The 14,638-nt window shown below is 44.8% G+C and overlaps 4 protein-coding genes across 8 annotated transcripts; all 4 read right to left on the bottom strand.

The window, feature by feature from the left end:
- Nucleotides 1-292: 292 nt before the first annotated feature.
- LOC109759699 (uncharacterized) lies at nt 293-991 on the bottom strand. Its single transcript, XM_020318531.4, has 2 exons — nt 757-991; nt 293-648 (listed from the first exon to the last, which is right to left on the bottom strand). Exons 1-2 carry the CDS (start codon nt 836-838, stop codon nt 530-532), a joined length of 201 nt encoding a protein of 66 aa, XP_020174120.1. The 5' UTR covers nt 839-991; the 3' UTR covers nt 293-529.
- Nucleotides 992-2,260: 1,269 nt separating this feature from the next.
- LOC109759700 (ultraviolet-B receptor UVR8) lies at nt 2,261-5,260 on the bottom strand. Its single transcript, XM_020318532.4, has 4 exons — nt 4,775-5,260; nt 3,938-4,154; nt 3,545-3,857; nt 2,261-3,024 (listed from the first exon to the last, which is right to left on the bottom strand). Exons 1-4 carry the CDS (start codon nt 5,092-5,094, stop codon nt 2,540-2,542), a joined length of 1,335 nt encoding a protein of 444 aa, XP_020174121.1. The 5' UTR covers nt 5,095-5,260; the 3' UTR covers nt 2,261-2,539.
- Nucleotides 5,261-5,547: 287 nt separating this feature from the next.
- On the bottom strand, nt 5,548-7,535 carry LOC109759697 (chlorophyll a-b binding protein 8, chloroplastic). The gene is made up of 3 exons (XM_020318528.4): nt 6,608-7,535; nt 6,451-6,512; nt 5,548-6,364 (listed from the first exon to the last, which is right to left on the bottom strand). The coding sequence occupies exons 1-3, from the start codon at nt 6,734-6,736 to the stop codon at nt 5,746-5,748; spliced, it is 810 nt and encodes a 269-aa protein (XP_020174117.1). The 5' UTR covers nt 6,737-7,535; the 3' UTR covers nt 5,548-5,745.
- Nucleotides 7,271-14,545, bottom strand: LOC109759695 (uncharacterized). Of its 5 annotated transcripts, none has more exons than XM_020318526.4 (7): nt 14,116-14,545; nt 13,373-13,700; nt 9,588-9,655; nt 9,275-9,455; nt 9,060-9,156; nt 8,782-8,881; nt 7,271-7,535 (listed from the first exon to the last, which is right to left on the bottom strand). In XM_020318526.4, exons 2-7 carry the CDS (start codon nt 13,677-13,679, stop codon nt 7,458-7,460), a joined length of 831 nt encoding a protein of 276 aa, XP_020174115.1. In that variant the 5' UTR covers nt 13,680-13,700; nt 14,116-14,545; the 3' UTR covers nt 7,271-7,457. The 5 variants fall into 5 exon arrangements, with proteins under 5 accessions (XP_020174115.1, XP_073356660.1, XP_020174116.1 ...); XM_073500559.1 differs by having other exon boundaries at nt 8,799-8,881; XM_020318527.4 differs by having other exon boundaries at nt 8,799-8,881; nt 9,588-9,690; nt 13,399-13,700; nt 14,116-14,522.
- Between the last annotated feature and the right edge of the window lie 93 nt (nt 14,546-14,638).

Genomic DNA, 14,638 nt, shown 5'->3' with positions numbered 1-14,638 from the left:
CAGCCATTATGTTCATTTTAAGTTGATCATCTCCTAGTTTACCTTTCGGTTTCCCAACCTAGGAATACACACACACAAATCCTAAAAGACAGTGGCTCATTTTAGATAAATGTAGAACAGAGTATCACAGTATGGAAAATACAGGAACTCAAGCCTATATCTATGAATTACCTAAACGAAAATTTCTCATTTGCTTATATACTCCATTGTTTTTCTTAGACTAAGTTCTAATTCTTAAGTTGCAACCCAACAAGCTCGATAAACTTACGAGCAACAGTCACGAAACGAAGCATAATCTGAATTTTCCAACTCATATTTCACACATAAAACCATCCAGGTCGTCAGATAACAATTCTTGCCCCCCAAGCATTGACATACCGCAACACAGGGGGCAATTAGCAGTACATTATTATTGCAACGATTCTGTGAATCTTGTGAACAAGCAGCAGATAAGAAAACTCTAACTTGTCTCAGGCTTCGAGCAGAAAGGCACATCTCTACACGCCCTTTCACCTCGGCGCCGCCAAAGTTACACGTCCTCCCCGCCACGGCTGCCGCCTCCGCCTGCGCCGTCCAGGCCCTTGAAGCCCTCGGACACCGCCCGCGCGCGGTTCTGCGCCTGCCTCTCCACCGCCACAAAGTACAGGCCTGCACAGCGGAAACCATCAGATCGGATCGCGGCACGGAACAACCAGGAGGACGCGGAGACGGAATGTAAGGGAGCGCCATAGTTTAGGGTTTGGTTCAGGCGCTTACTCACGGCGCTGCCGATGGCGCACATCCAGAGGACGCGCTGCGACCACCTGTCGCCAACCACACCTCGACCGCCCATCCCCATGCCGCCGCCGCCGCCGCCGGTGAGGAAGATGATGTGCTGCGCGCCCGCTCGGTTAGTCCTCGGTGCTCCGCTCGTGTCTACTGACCGACAAGCGGGTCCCACCTGGTGAGAACCAAAGTAGTGACTGGTTCTTTAGCTGGGTTGGGCCGGGCTGCGGAGTGTGTGTCTAAGTTAAGTTGACATATTCTTTCTTTCCTTTTTTATTTCTTCTCAACCTCAAGCGCTCAACAAAAATCTCTTCTCAACCTCTGCTAGAAAGAATAATCTCTTTTCAACCTTTGTTTTACTTCAGTTTTCAACCATGTGATTTTGGATCTTAAACGCCTTATTATTTTTTGCGGGAAAATCTCTTCTTATTATAAAAATGAAAAGGAGATAAGCTTTTTTTTGAGGGATTGAAAAGGAGATAAGTATTGTATCATTGGTGGTGATACTTACCTCCAACAACCAGCACACTTGGCAGGCAGTGGTGCCAACAGAAAGTTGGGGACGGCTGATGAGACTGCTTTGAAGTAGGGATCGCTACCCGGCTTGTTGGGCCTTATCGTTGCCAAGAACACCTATTTCCCTATGAGAAACTTAGGTTACTTTTTCCTCAAAAAAATAAACTTAGGTCACTTCTTTTTTAGAGCATACAGATTGCACTTTGTTTACTCCTTTGTTCAAAAGTACAAGCACATTTTCACTGGTCAAGTTTAAAGTTTGATCATGAATTTGTTTTTCAAATGCATTGCTAGTCGTCGCAAACAAGAAAAGTATACATTGCTAGCAGTTACAAATTGCAACTAGAAAAGAAAACACTATTGAAAACAAACGCAAATGTATTGATGTTTTGTCAAGTAGCATGCATATCATTTGCTTATTGTTTGTCAAAACTTAAGTTGGACAGTCAAAATTATGCAATATACTCCCTTTGTCTCAAAATGTAAGACATTTTTTGACACTACATTTTGAGACAGAGGAAGTATTTATTAATGGTGGGAGTACTATGCATGGCAAGTAGTAAATCTCCATGGTCTTTGAATTGAGCTAATGGCTATGCTCTCAAATTTTGATGGACATCACTAGCTATGGCAGTATGTTCAGAAATAATTACACAAACAACAACAATGTAAAAAAGATACCAAAGTTCAAAATTTATCACTATACAACACCACCTTGTAAAAAATGTTTTCTCATGGTAGGAAAGAGCTTATTACACAATTTTCTGGATATCAAAGAGTTTGCTTACTTAAAGCTTTTGAATGTAGAACAATTACATGATAAGATTTTTTTTTACAAACTAACGGTACTACTTTTACTAGTCCATTGGAGAGCCGAGATGTTAGCAATAGAACATTCGCAACAGGATTTAAAAGTATGTACATGTAAACAGACAAGCTACAGAATTGCACAGGAGGAAGCCTGGGAATGCACATGAACTATCTCAACATTTTTCCTTCAAGACCAAAAAAACCGTCAAACTCCAGTATCACCACCAGAGATGATGCCAACACAAATATTTACCATGATGGACGAGCATAAATACATGGGAAACATTACATGGAAGTGAAAGGTGACAGACACAATTCTGAAAGCGTGTGAGTAGTAGTTAGCATCATAAGTTCATAACTATGTTTGAAGATCGCATCCAGTTGATAGCAAAACTGTTCCAGTGACTACTGCAACAATCAATATCCTTCCCTAAAGAAGCAGCCCAGCCTATTCTTTAACCAATATGAGATTATGGTCCATGCCTGTGGCGACTTGTAAGACCTCTACTCCTTCCAAGGTATCGACGAGACAAGGCTCTGCCTCATCCATTGAACTGCCCAAACCTAGTCTGCCATTTCGTCCAGATCCCCAAGCCCAAACATCTCCGTTCGACATGAGAACAATGGAATGAACACGGCCAGCTGCAGCTGTTATTGGGTTCTCACCAACCAGATAGTTGACTAGTGCTGGGGCATCCTCTTGACCAGGTCGTCCAAGCTGGGAGCTGCAGTTCCATCCCCATGATAGGACACCAGTTTTAACATTGTCAGTGCCTTTGGTTGATATATGGCACAGAGCAAGTGAGTGGCCAGCACTCGCTGACACAGAGAATGGGATGTAGCTTATGTCGACGGGAAGCAATTTGGCCCAGCCTGACTTCCTACCAAGTTGTCCATAAGTGTTGTCTCCACCACTCAGTACAGTGCCATTAGCTGGTTAATACGTAAATCACATGAGAGGAATATAAATATAACGGAACTGAAAACTCCGACACCCCCCAAAAGGTACAGTTTTAGATGATTGTTGTTCATTTGTCCAAAGCTGTGCACTCCTAATATAATATCTCTGTTTTGGTGCTCATGCATTAAAAAAATCTCCGTCATACTACATGCACAAGACTTTATGCTTTCACAGCAGCCCAGCTCCTAGTTTTCTATGTTAACACAATGAACGAATCAAATAAGAATAGTCAGAAGGAATGCTGTTCCTTGAAAAACCTGATGCAAATTGGCAATATATATTTACTATTCATTTCTGAAAAATATAAATCTGCTATTTCCAAGTTTGAACTCATTATGAATACTAAAAAAACAAATATTGCAGATGCAACAATGCCCTACGTCTTATTAAACACTACTACCTTCAGAGAGAGATAAATAAGTACAGCAGAAACATTATGCATAGCAAGTGCGCATAAGAGCTTCAATTTTGTAGGTGAAAAGAAATACTCACAGCCGAGAATCAGGGAATGATCAAGCCCACAGGAAACATCAGACACGTCAAGATGAGTCACTTCATGAACAAGAGAAGGTTCCCAGATGATGGGCATATTGTCCTCGCTCCGAATTTTGTCCGCAACCATCTTTTCAACAGCCTCCAACATTGAACTTGAATAGTTATCCTTTGTTTTCCCAACGTATTCTTGTGGAGAAGGTGCTTCGGTACTTTGACCCATATCTCCTAACCTTCCATTTTCTGAAAAACCCCAACCGAACAGCCCTCCATCCTTTGTCAGTGCCATGGCATGCCCCCATCCAAATGATACCTACCATTTTCGCTTCATTAAAACATTGCCTCACTAGTAAGCAGCATCCAATTAGTTCATATCAGGGCAAAAGTTATCACCTTAACAACATCGTAACCAGCAAGGGCCTCCACTCTAGAAGGCATTGTGGCCTCCACAATGTCTTTGCCAAGCCCAAGTTGGCCACGCTTTGATCTCCCCCATACCCATAACGAGCCATCGCACCCAATTGCTGCAGAAACAACACCTGAAGCGGATACAGCTCGAACTTGAACATTCTCCAATCCTCTCACCTGTTCTGGATTGCTCCAAGTATTCCTGCCATTTAGCAGAATGGTAAAACATTGCACCTATACACTTGGTAAGTGTTAAATAACACCTATGAATAACACAAACAAACGGTTGAGGTTTTGAACTACAATTTTAACTCATGCCATTGGCTAGTATTTTATTTAAGGCTGGCATGGGCAAGAAAAATATGGGTGCATCATACCAGTTTGGTTGATGTATGCTTTCCATGTTAAGGTTTGAATTCTCTGGTCAGAATATACTCAATATGAAAACTGAAAGCAGTGCAAGGTGTGCGCGTGCGGCATACATCAGCAAGTGGCCACGTTATTATATTTCAATAAAGAAGTGACCACGTTATGTGAGCCATTCTTCAGCATCTTTGTTATGCTGGTAGTACTGAATAAGCACATCACTCTTGCTCATTATCTGGGCCAGAAAGAAATGATGCTGCATACTGGAATAAATAATTCATCGCTTTGGCATGAATTCATACTGGCATACATAACCCCTATCATGATACTCTGCAGACTTCAGTAAAATTGCAATGGGTAAAATTGATTTAGGTAAGTGAAACCGACTCATTTAGTTCAATTCATATACTGATTCGCCTCGAAGGGCAGAGGAAACGGGGAGGAGGGTTAGATCACCTCGGGGCCTGGAGCCCGCGGCCGAGCTGGCCCTCTTCGTTGCGCCCCCACGCCCAGACCTCCCCGGCAGAGGATACAGCGAGGGAGTGGTAGTGTCCGGCTGCGACCGCATCGACGGACGACGGGAGGGAGGGCACGGGCGTGGGGACGTAGACGTCCGCGGCCGGCGCAGGCTGGCCCACGGCCCCGTGGCTGTTGTCACCGAACCCGTACACTAGGCCGGACCGCGGCGGCGGAGGCGTCCCGCCCGCTGCAAGGGCGGAGAGGAAGCGGCAGCGGAGGCGGGAAGCGGAGGGGCGGAAGCGGAGGAGGGGAAGCATCTGGGCAAGGCATCCGTCGAAGAGAGACGAAAGAAGACGGCGACGGGTCGCCGCGGATGGATCTAACCGTGGACCGGTGAAAAGCTGGGCCTATTCCAACGCGTTTCTTGGCCCGGCCCGATTTAAGAACTTCGTCGCTGTAAGCATAGAAGAAACCGCAGCCGGATTCTCAAAAAAAAAAAACCACAGCCACTCAGATTTGCAGTTCTAAAAAAACACTCAGATTTGTTTGCATCCTGTGATAAACCTTTTCCCAAAATTCTGTGTTTTATACAGCAACAATTCACTTTATTTTGACAGAAAAATCACATGTAGCTTTAAAATTTCTCATTTGTAAATAACCATTTTATTCATGAGAATTATAAAGAAGATACGGCCACTATCGTCAAAACCTAGCCGCCTAATTGCACGTACGATAACCAGAAGAGGAGCGGGGAAAGAAAGACACAGATGTTGATGAAGATGACGAGAGATGCAATGCACTAATTTTCGTAGCACGATATAAATATTACAAGCATGCACGCAGCACGCGTACAAATTTACATTTTACACCCACCCTCGCATATATACCTCTCGCACGCTCACGTTTCCCACGACGACGGGTACCATGCACAGGACGACGATGCTCGGATCGGATCGGATCGATTTCGCCTAGTGGAACTTGAGGCTGGTGAGGATGTTGTTGTTGACGGGGTCTGAGAGGTGGTCGAGGAGGTTCTGGAAGGGCCCGACGCCGGTGAAGATGGCCTGCAGGGACATGCCGAGGAAGGCGAGCATGGCGAGGCGGCCGTTCTTGATCTCCTTGAGCTTGAGCTCCTTCATCTCCTTCTCGCTCTTGGTCCCGAACCCGAGCGGGTTGAAGATGGGCCCGCCGGGGTAGGCGGGGTCGCCGGAGCCGCCGAGGTACTTCTCAAGGCCCAGGAAGTACTGCTTCCCCATGGAGCCCGGGTTGTACCAGTCCTGGAGCCGCCGGTGCTCCGCGAAGCCGATGAGCGCCATCTCGAACACGAAGAGCGTGTATGGGTCGGCCCAGTACTGGTAGGTGCCCGCCGGCGGGATCGCGCCTGCCTGGAACCACGGGATCGCCGTCTCCGGGGGCACCAGGCCCACCTTGCCCAGGGCCTCCGGGGCGATCATGCCCACCACCCCCATCATCGCCGTCCGGCCGTTGAAGATCTCGCCGTAGGCCAGCCACCTGGGCTCGATGAACCCGCCGGTGCCCTCCGGGTCGGACAGCCCCAAGGGGTCGAAACCAAAGTCACCGGGCAGCCTGCAAAGCACAAAACCCAACACCTCCTAAATCAGATTCTCTTTGCCACACTGCCACCAGGTGTAATATGTTGCGCTGCGACTTACGTGCCGTCGAGGTAGGTGAGGGACTGCTTGGACGCGAACCACAGCTGCCTGTTGTCATTTTGCTGAAAGAGAAGAAGAAAAAGAAAGTTAGCAACAACTCCAGCTAGCTCTCATCAGATCAGAAGAAAACATGCGTCATGGCCAGAGTTGAACTGACCTTGGCAGGGGGGCTGGACGATGCCCTGACGACGAAGGGGGACTTCCGGGAGGAAGACGACCTGGAGATGGAGGACTGCAGAGGCCTCCCCAGCAGCTGCCTCCCAGAGAGAAGACCCTGGGCTGCCATTGTTCCTGCAAGCTCCTCCTCCTGCTCCGAGAGATGAGGCAGGCGTGGTGTGTGGTACAGACTGAGATGAAAGTGTTTGCTCCAAAACTCACCCACTGCTACAAAAGGAGAGAGGAACGTGCGCCTGAGGCTGGGCGGGGGTGGGACCAGGGAAATCTTATTCCGATGTGAGGTGGAGCCTCAGCGGATGAGGGCATCTGTGGACCCAGTAGAAGCCCGCCATGTGGCAGGTGCGCTGGGATAAGGGGGCTGCCACCTGGCCTCTCAGCAGCTGAGGCTGCTTAACTGCATTCCCTTGGCTCAGATTTTTCAGCAGCTTGTGGACAGCAGACAGTTGCAATTTTTGTGTCTGGCTAGAGAGTATGCATTCCGTGGGATATGAGATATCATGGTTGCCCATATGAGCCTATCATGTATCACCATCTGGATAAGGGGATCTTTCGGATTACTAAATCATCAAATTTCTTCAATATATTAATACAAATATATCTTTGGCGGTTACTATTGTGTGCGGTAACACGAGACCAAAGTAAATTTTCACAAGGTAAAGACAATTGGATCTTTAATTCTCCACAAAACAATCACTGTGCTGCCAGTCTGTTACATTCTGATGAAAAGATAAATATGTTGGATGAGGTTTGTACCTGTATGTTCTACAGGTAACCCATTTGATCCAAACAAAAAGGAAGCACAGTGTATCCGCCAAGACTATATATTGTAGTTAATAAACTTCAGCTCGCTCCAGAAGTACACATTTTACATAACAAAATGGGTGGCTTTCTTGTCTCCTCTCATTTACCTGATAGACAAAAGGTTATGGTTAGTTAAGGTGATGATACAATTTACTAAAAACGAACCAGATTCTGATACTTATGCATAGCACTGTTGTTTAATCAGATATGAAGACCACTAATACAAGAAATTCCCATGAAAAACTATGGCAGTGCAATGCCTCCAAAAAAAGAGATATCAGAACTTGGTATGGAGTGTCTTTGCAAATTAGAGGCACAAACACTTTGGTGTGTTTGCTTCATGCCTAAGGTTGCCCTGCCAAACATTGGCTGGCTAGCCAATTTTATTTTTATTTTGAGATTTTGCTTCCCCATGTGTTGGCCAACATTGGCTAAAAATTGAACTGGAATTGGCAAAGGAGCATTGGCATGCCAAAATGTTGGTAACTGTCCAAAAATAGATTTAAAAAAATCATGGGCAAACAATGTATACGGTACACTTTGGTCACAAAATCCAAACATTACCCTTTGGGACATGTAATCAACCATTCAGACTGTGACAGGTTGATGGATTTTGTTGGAAATTGGCGGCACGGGAGGATGTCAAGATCATTTGGTCTATCTGTAGTATGTACGGAGTTATGGAGGATGAGAAATTGTATGATTTTTTGGAGGAAGATTTTGTCGGATTTTATAACTCTAGTATATATAGGATTAAGTCAATGATGTGGTGATGGGAAAAATTACTGAAGAATACAAAGACAATGTTGGTGGCAGTGGTAAGCTAAAATACTAGTACAACCTGAATCATCTGAACAGACTTCATTGAGGCATGTTGCCTTGGAAGTGTGGATTTGCGGCTTGATATGTTCTAGTAGTTTTCCTTTTCTTGTCATCTTTGTTTCTGCCGAGGGGTTTCTTGATACAAACTATTTGGTTATTTTAGTCATCGAACTTGAGTTCTGCCTGATGTAGCTTCTAGTTTCTCCTGTTTAAGCTTGATGGCTAAGCTGATGTCCACAGTTTCTAATTACACTTGTGCGTTTGTGTATTTCCAAACCACTGGAAATGACACTAAACATTTCTATGTATATTTGTTTGACAGGGCTGGCAGAAATATAACAAAAAAAAGTATGGAGCATTGATCAATTTCGCCAGTTCCTATTATGTAAGCATCTTATGGAACATGTACAAAATGTTACAAACTGAATCTTGCTAACATGCCTGTACACTTCAAGTACAGAACATTTTGTGTAACCTACGGTAAAGGTAAAAACTAAAGAGTTTTGCTGCAGTACAGTCGAAATTGCCAACCTGAAATATGGGGTTACCATAATTTTGATATTTGTGTGAGAATCGATGCAAAGCTTTCACAATAGAACCGTATTTCATTGATTTCAGCGAGCCCATATGCCTGCACACACAATAAAAATAATATTTCAGTAGTAAAATAAAATAAGTAACTTCAGTAATGTACAATAAGCATAAACCAGTGAGCGCACATGATCCCCTCACCCTCAGGTGGAATGAATTTTGAATGTGATTTGAGCATGGAAACTAGTGAGAATTGTATAAATGGAAGAAAAACTTACATAATCTTTGTGAAACGTAATCTCCATGCAGGAAATCCTAAATGACATCTAACAGGACCATACACAAGAAGAAGATCAGGTTCTGGCCCACCACTACCTAACGAAAAGATTGGAACAGTAAGTGTTCTTCCAGAATTGCAATGTACAAATTCCTAATTGAGAAATGAATATGGTAAAATGCAATAACTGGGAGGAGATAATTTTTCCAAACTTACCTACTGCTCTCAGTGCACAAACCATGTCAGCTTCTGTAAATGCATTGTCACCTTTATTATGCCCATGAGTGTTGCGATTGCAGAAGTCTGAGCACAGTAAGTTTGCTGCTTTAGCAATGCCTTCCTTGCTATCAGAACCAGAAAGACACTCTATGGCCATCCCCCCATGTGCACTAAGATCCTACAGGCTCACATGAATGACATAATAGTTATAAGAGTGATAAATATACTAATCAAAGAACAGACAAAGATTACCATAGTCCATATCTTAGACAGCAAATGGGCCAACAGAATTCTGCATTAAGCAACTTACTAAATTAGTTCTTGAGTTCTCATCTCTTGGGGTTTCGATACCAGGTTTAAGCCATTCCTTCAGTACTCCTGTAGAGCATTGTCGAATGGTCAGACATACCTCTCTGCACCGTTGATTGTGCAATAGTCAGTGCGAGGAAACTGAGAAGTAACAGGAAACATGGCACTCATCTTGGCTTATTTAGTTATACCAAAAGGATCTGATATGTTTGGAGACATGTTCCCTTTCCTTTTTAGTTGGATGTTAAAAAGGTTCAGGTTTAGTTATTTTCTCCTTTCAGTATCTGATGCACAACTCAAATTGTCCAAAGTAGTTCATGCACAACAACAACAACAAAGCCTTTCAATTTCAAAAAAGTTGGGGTAGGCTAGAGTTGAAACCCATAAGATCTCGAAACCTAGTCATGGTTCTGGCACGTGGATAGCTAACTTTCACGCACCCCTGTCCATAACTAATTATTTGGTGATATTTCAGCCCTTCAAGTCTCTCTTAACGGACTCCTCCATGTCAAGTTTGGTCTACCCCAACCTCTCTTGACATTATCAGCATGCTTTATCCTTCCGCTATGTGGCGGTGCTTCTGGAGGCCTACGTTGTATATACCCAAACCATCTCATACGATGTTGGACAAGTTTCTCTTCGATTGGTGCTACCCCAACTCTATGACGTATATCAACATTCTGGACCCAATCCTTTCTTGTGTGGCCAAACATCCATCTCAGCATGCACATCTCTGCTACACCTAACTGTTGGTCATGCCGCCTTTTAGTTGGCCAACAGTTTGCGCCGTACAACACCACGGGTCGAATCGCCGTCCTATAGAACCTGCCTTTTAGTTTTTGTAGCACTCTCTTGTCACATAGGACGCCTGAAGCTTGGCGTCACTTCATCCATCCAGGTTTGATTCGATGGCTCACATCTTCATCAATATCACCATCCTTCTGTAGCATGGACCCCGATAATGGAAAGGTGTCCTTCTAACGTACCATGTGCCCATCAAGGCTAACCTCCTCCTCCTCGTGCCTAGTAGTACTGAAACTGCACCTCATGTACTCAGTTTTAGTTCTACTAAGCCTAATATTCAGTTCCAAAGCCTGTCTCTACAACTCTAACTGTCTATTAATCCTCGTCCCACTATCATCGACTAGCACCACATCATCCACAAAGAGCATACACCATGGGATATCTCCTTGTATATCCCTTGTGACCTCACCAAAGCAAAAAAGATACGGGCTCAAAGCTGACCCTTGGTGCAGTCATGTTTTAATTGGAAAGTCATCAGTGTCTCCATCACTTGTTCGAGCACTTGTCACAACATTATCGTACATGTCCTTGATGAGGAAAGTAATTTGTGTTTCTCCAAGGCCCACCAGATGGCATTCCGTGGTATCTTATCACAGGCCTTCTCCAAGTCAATGAACACCATATGAGGTCCTTCTTTTGCTACCTCTATCTCTCCATAAATTGTCGTACCAAGAAAATAACTTCCATGGTCAACCTCCCAGGCATGAAACAAAACTGATTTTTGGTCACGCTTGTTATTCTTCTTAAACGTTGCTCAATGACACTCTCTCCCATAGCTTCATTGTATGGCTCATTAGCTTAATTCCACAATAATTAGTACAACTTTGAACTTTTCTCTTATTCTTGAAGATTGGTACTAATGTACTCTTCATCATTCTTCGGCCATCTTGTTTGTCCGAAAATGAGGTTGAAAAGCTTAGTTAGTCATACTGTCACTATGTCTCCAAGGCATCTCCACACCTCAATTGGGCAATTAGGACCCGTTGCCTCACCTTACTTCTCCTTTTTAAAGCCTCCCTAACCTCAGACTCTTGCATTCATTGCACAAAATGTCTGTTGGTATGATCAAAGGAGTTGCCCAGCTCAATGACAAAGTTCTCATTCTCTCCATTGAACAATTTGTTAAAGTACTCTCATCATTTATTCTTGATCTCCTCGTCCTTCACCAGGAGTCAATTTGCTCCATCCTTGATGCATTTGACTTGGTTGACATCTCTCATCTTCCTCTCTGGCCATCTTATAGATTTCCCTTTCGCCTTCCCTCATGTTTAAACGCTGGTAGAGGTCCTCATACGCTCCACCCCTTGCTTCGCTCACAGCTTGCTTTGCAGTTTTCTTTGCCACCTTATACTTCTCTATGTTGTCTGGACTCCTATCCAGGTATAGGCGTCTGAAACAGTCTTTCTTCTCCTTGATAGCCTTCCGGAAATCATCGTTCCACCATCAAGTGTCTTTAGCTTCGCTTTGACTTCACATATTATTTGCATCATCTCCTTTCTCCCAAGAGCCCTCCTTAATAAACTTCTCCTTGAAAGCCTGAGCTGCCTCCCTCTTGAGCTTCCATCACTTCGTTCTAGCGATTTTGGCATGCTTATCTTGCTGGACACGTATCTGGAAGCGAAAGGCCGCTACCAGAAGTTTATGTTGAGGGCCTTACAATCTAGGCAAGCATGTTTGTCTTCTCTGCTCGAGAGGACAAAATCAATATGGCTAGTGTTAACCACTACTAAAAGTCAGTAGAAGGGATTCTCTCTTTTTAAAGAGGGTCTTGCTACGATCATGTCGTAGGCTAAAACAAAGTTTAAGACATTCTCTCCTTGATTCCTGCTACCATAACCAAAGCCCCCGTGCACCCCTTCAAAACCTGTGTTAGATGTACCCACATGGCCATTGAGGTCTCCTCATATTAAGAGCTTCTCGCCAATAGACCCACTCCTAACCATGTCCTCCAGGCCTTCCCAGAACTCCCTCTTGGTGCTCATTGCTCTGGGGCATACACTCTGATAACATTGAGAACTAAGTCCCCAACGACCAGCATGACCAAGATAACCCAGTCCCCTTGCCTCTTGACATCTACCACTCCAGACTTGAGGCCCTTGTTGTCATGTTGATCAAGATGCCTACTCCATACTTGTTTGTAGTTGTCCCCGTGTACCACAGCTTGAAGCCGATATCCTCCACCTCCTTCGTCTTATGTCCCTTCCATTCGGTTTCTTGGACAAAAAGGATAACAATGCCTCTCCCCACCGTTGTATCAACAAACTCCTGTAACTTACCGGTCAGAGGCCCTACGTTCCAGCGACCTAAGTGGATCCTAGTTGGCTCGGCTAGCTTTCTTACCCTTCACACTCGTTGAATCAAATGCGAAGACCCTTGCTCATTTTTCACTACACCCGAGCATCGATGTAGAGCGCCACTAGGGATGCAACAACCTGTCCTTGCTCACTTATCACAGTATCCAGATCAAGGTACGGCGCGCCACCAAGGGAGTGACGGCCTGGCCCTTACCCATTTAACACCACACCCGGGTCCCGATATGGCACGTCGCTAAGAGAGTTATGCCCCAAAGATGTTCTTTTGGGTTTCATCTCCATCAGAATGGTTGAGTTTTTATGTTGGCTCGCCAAGCCTATCACAACCCTCCTCCTTTACCTGGGCAACATAGGCGGAGTTTCAAAGTAGTTTCATGCAAAATACATAAAATTTGAAGGCTGTTTTTCCCACGGCACAGATTTATGGAAGATGACTTGAAGGGCAAACCGTTAAAATACAGCAGGACTCACAGTTATTAATACCGCATATTGCTAGTACTCTCGTTTTTTCTTGTTCTTTTCTCACCGTCAAAGGCAAGCACTCTGCCACATTATATTGAGAAAGAAAGAGTTCTATGCTCAGGTAAGGATAGGCCAAGAAGACTTGAAAAGAATAAGATCATGTGTACTCAAACAAGTAAGCATGTAAAGCAAATGTTCATAAGCACACCTTCAATATCATAGAGAACTACATACTTAACGCCGATAGTTGATAACCACCGTAAAAGTTGCTTGATCTTCAAAACATCATTTGCTTCTCTGCTATCTACTACAACGCCCACGTAATTAAGTCTCTCAAAATGAAGATCTCGGTACTTGGGCAGCAACTCAGACGAAATAAGATAGCATTCTAGATTATCACTCAGATGCGACCACAAATCAAAGAGGCTGACCAACAGGTGGACAAGGTGCCATAGCAGGCCCAAGATGAGCTCTACAATCGTGGATGGCCAAGATATCTGCATTTGGCCAACCATAAAAGTACCACACACACTTCCCTGAAAATTCAACACGAAATTACTGACATCAGTAGCTGCCTCCTGTAACTTTACCAGATGAAGGTTATGGAATAGCATGATATTAACATATCCGATGCATTCAATGCTAGAAAAAAAAAAACACATGGCTGATGCACTCAGAATGACAATGGACCTGCCATGTTCCAGAGAGAGCCAAGACTCCTTAACGGGAGCCACGCAAATTATGACGCCTAAGAATGGCATGGCAGCACAGCTACGATTAGACAAGTAAACAAGTTTTAAAGCTTATTATCATCCCCGTGCCCTTAAATGGTGCCACAATGCAATGGCGTGATGTGACAGGGGCAGATCTAGAGTGTGCGCCTGCACGCCCCCGAATTTGTGGAGGTCAATGGGGTTTAACTAAAATCACTGGATGAGAAAAGGCTCATACCTCAGCCAATATCCAAGATCACGGACCGGGTGAAGACAGCGGGGAATCGATGTAAGAGGCTTGGGGTGGTCAGGTACTCAGGGGTGCCCTAGATTGGGGTATCAGTCCCGGAAGGAGAGATTGGGAACACAGTGCTCACAGCGAAGAAAAGAAGTAGGGTCCGTAACCAGATCAATCCGAGCCCGGGGCCGGGCAAAGGCAAACCTCCACCCCAAGCCAGTCCTGTAGAGCGGATGAGAAGGAGGAGAACTGAGAGAGAAGGTGCCGTCAGAGCCTAGTTGCCGGCGGCGGCGCGAGGAGAGGTGGGAGAAAGAAAGAAAGAAAGAAAAGAGGGAAAGTCAGTTCAATTTCGCCTGCCTGAGTTCAGAGTTCAGACTCCGAGCTCGTTGATAGCTTGACAAAGCTCGATAATGACTACACGGTGTTAAAGAAACGGAAATCTTAACTGGCCTACGTCAGCCAGGAGCCAACAGCCAGCGAACACCCATCAAACCACAAGTTTCGTGCGCACGAATCTTCAAGC

This window comes from Aegilops tauschii, chromosome 6, assembly GCF_002575655.3.
Source record: "Aegilops tauschii subsp. strangulata cultivar AL8/78 chromosome 6, Aet v6.0, whole genome shotgun sequence".
Classification (NCBI taxonomy): domain Eukaryota; kingdom Viridiplantae; phylum Streptophyta; class Magnoliopsida; order Poales; family Poaceae; genus Aegilops; species Aegilops tauschii.
Note: the sequence above shows the minus strand (reverse complement) of the source record. Positions and strands in the feature narration are given on the sequence as shown.

Excerpts from the sequence above, each read along its gene's own strand:
- LOC109759699 (XM_020318531.4), bottom strand. The coding sequence starts at position 838 with ATGGGGATGGGCGGTCGAGGTGTGGTTGGCGACAGGTGGTCGCAGCGC. Across the intron at positions 649-756 it reads CGCCATCGGCAGCGCCGTGA|GCCTGTACTTTGTGGCGGTG; the intron begins GTAAGCGCCTGA and ends TCCGCTGTGCAG.
- LOC109759695 (XM_020318525.4), bottom strand. The coding sequence starts at position 13,679 with ATGGTTGGCCAAATGCAGATATCTTGGCCATCCACGATTGTAGAGCTC. Across the intron at positions 9,157-9,274 it reads TTGTGCACTGAGAGCAGTAG|GTAGTGGTGGGCCAGAACCT; the intron begins GTAAGTTTGGAA and ends TCTTTTCGTTAG. Across the intron at positions 8,882-9,059 it reads TTACGTTTCACAAAGATTAT|GCATATGGGCTCGCTGAAAT; the intron begins GTAAGTTTTTCT and ends TTGTGTGTGCAG.
- LOC109759697 (XM_020318528.4), bottom strand. The coding sequence starts at position 6,736 with ATGGCAGCCCAGGGTCTTCTCTCTGGGAGGCAGCTGCTGGGGAGGCCT. Across the intron at positions 6,513-6,607 it reads CGTCCAGCCCCCCTGCCAAG|CAAAATGACAACAGGCAGCT; the intron begins GTCAGTTCAACT and ends CTTCTCTTTCAG. Across the intron at positions 6,365-6,450 it reads CTCACCTACCTCGACGGCAC|GCTGCCCGGTGACTTTGGTT; the intron begins GTAAGTCGCAGC and ends TGTGCTTTGCAG.
- LOC109759700 (XM_020318532.4), bottom strand. The coding sequence starts at position 5,094 with ATGCTTCCCCTCCTCCGCTTCCGCCCCTCCGCTTCCCGCCTCCGCTGC. Across the intron at positions 3,858-3,937 it reads CTGGTTACGATGTTGTTAAG|GTATCATTTGGATGGGGGCA; the intron begins GTGATAACTTTT and ends CGAAAATGGTAG. Across the intron at positions 3,025-3,544 it reads TCATTCCCTGATTCTCGGCT|CTAATGGCACTGTACTGAGT; the intron begins GTGAGTATTTCT and ends CGTATTAACCAG.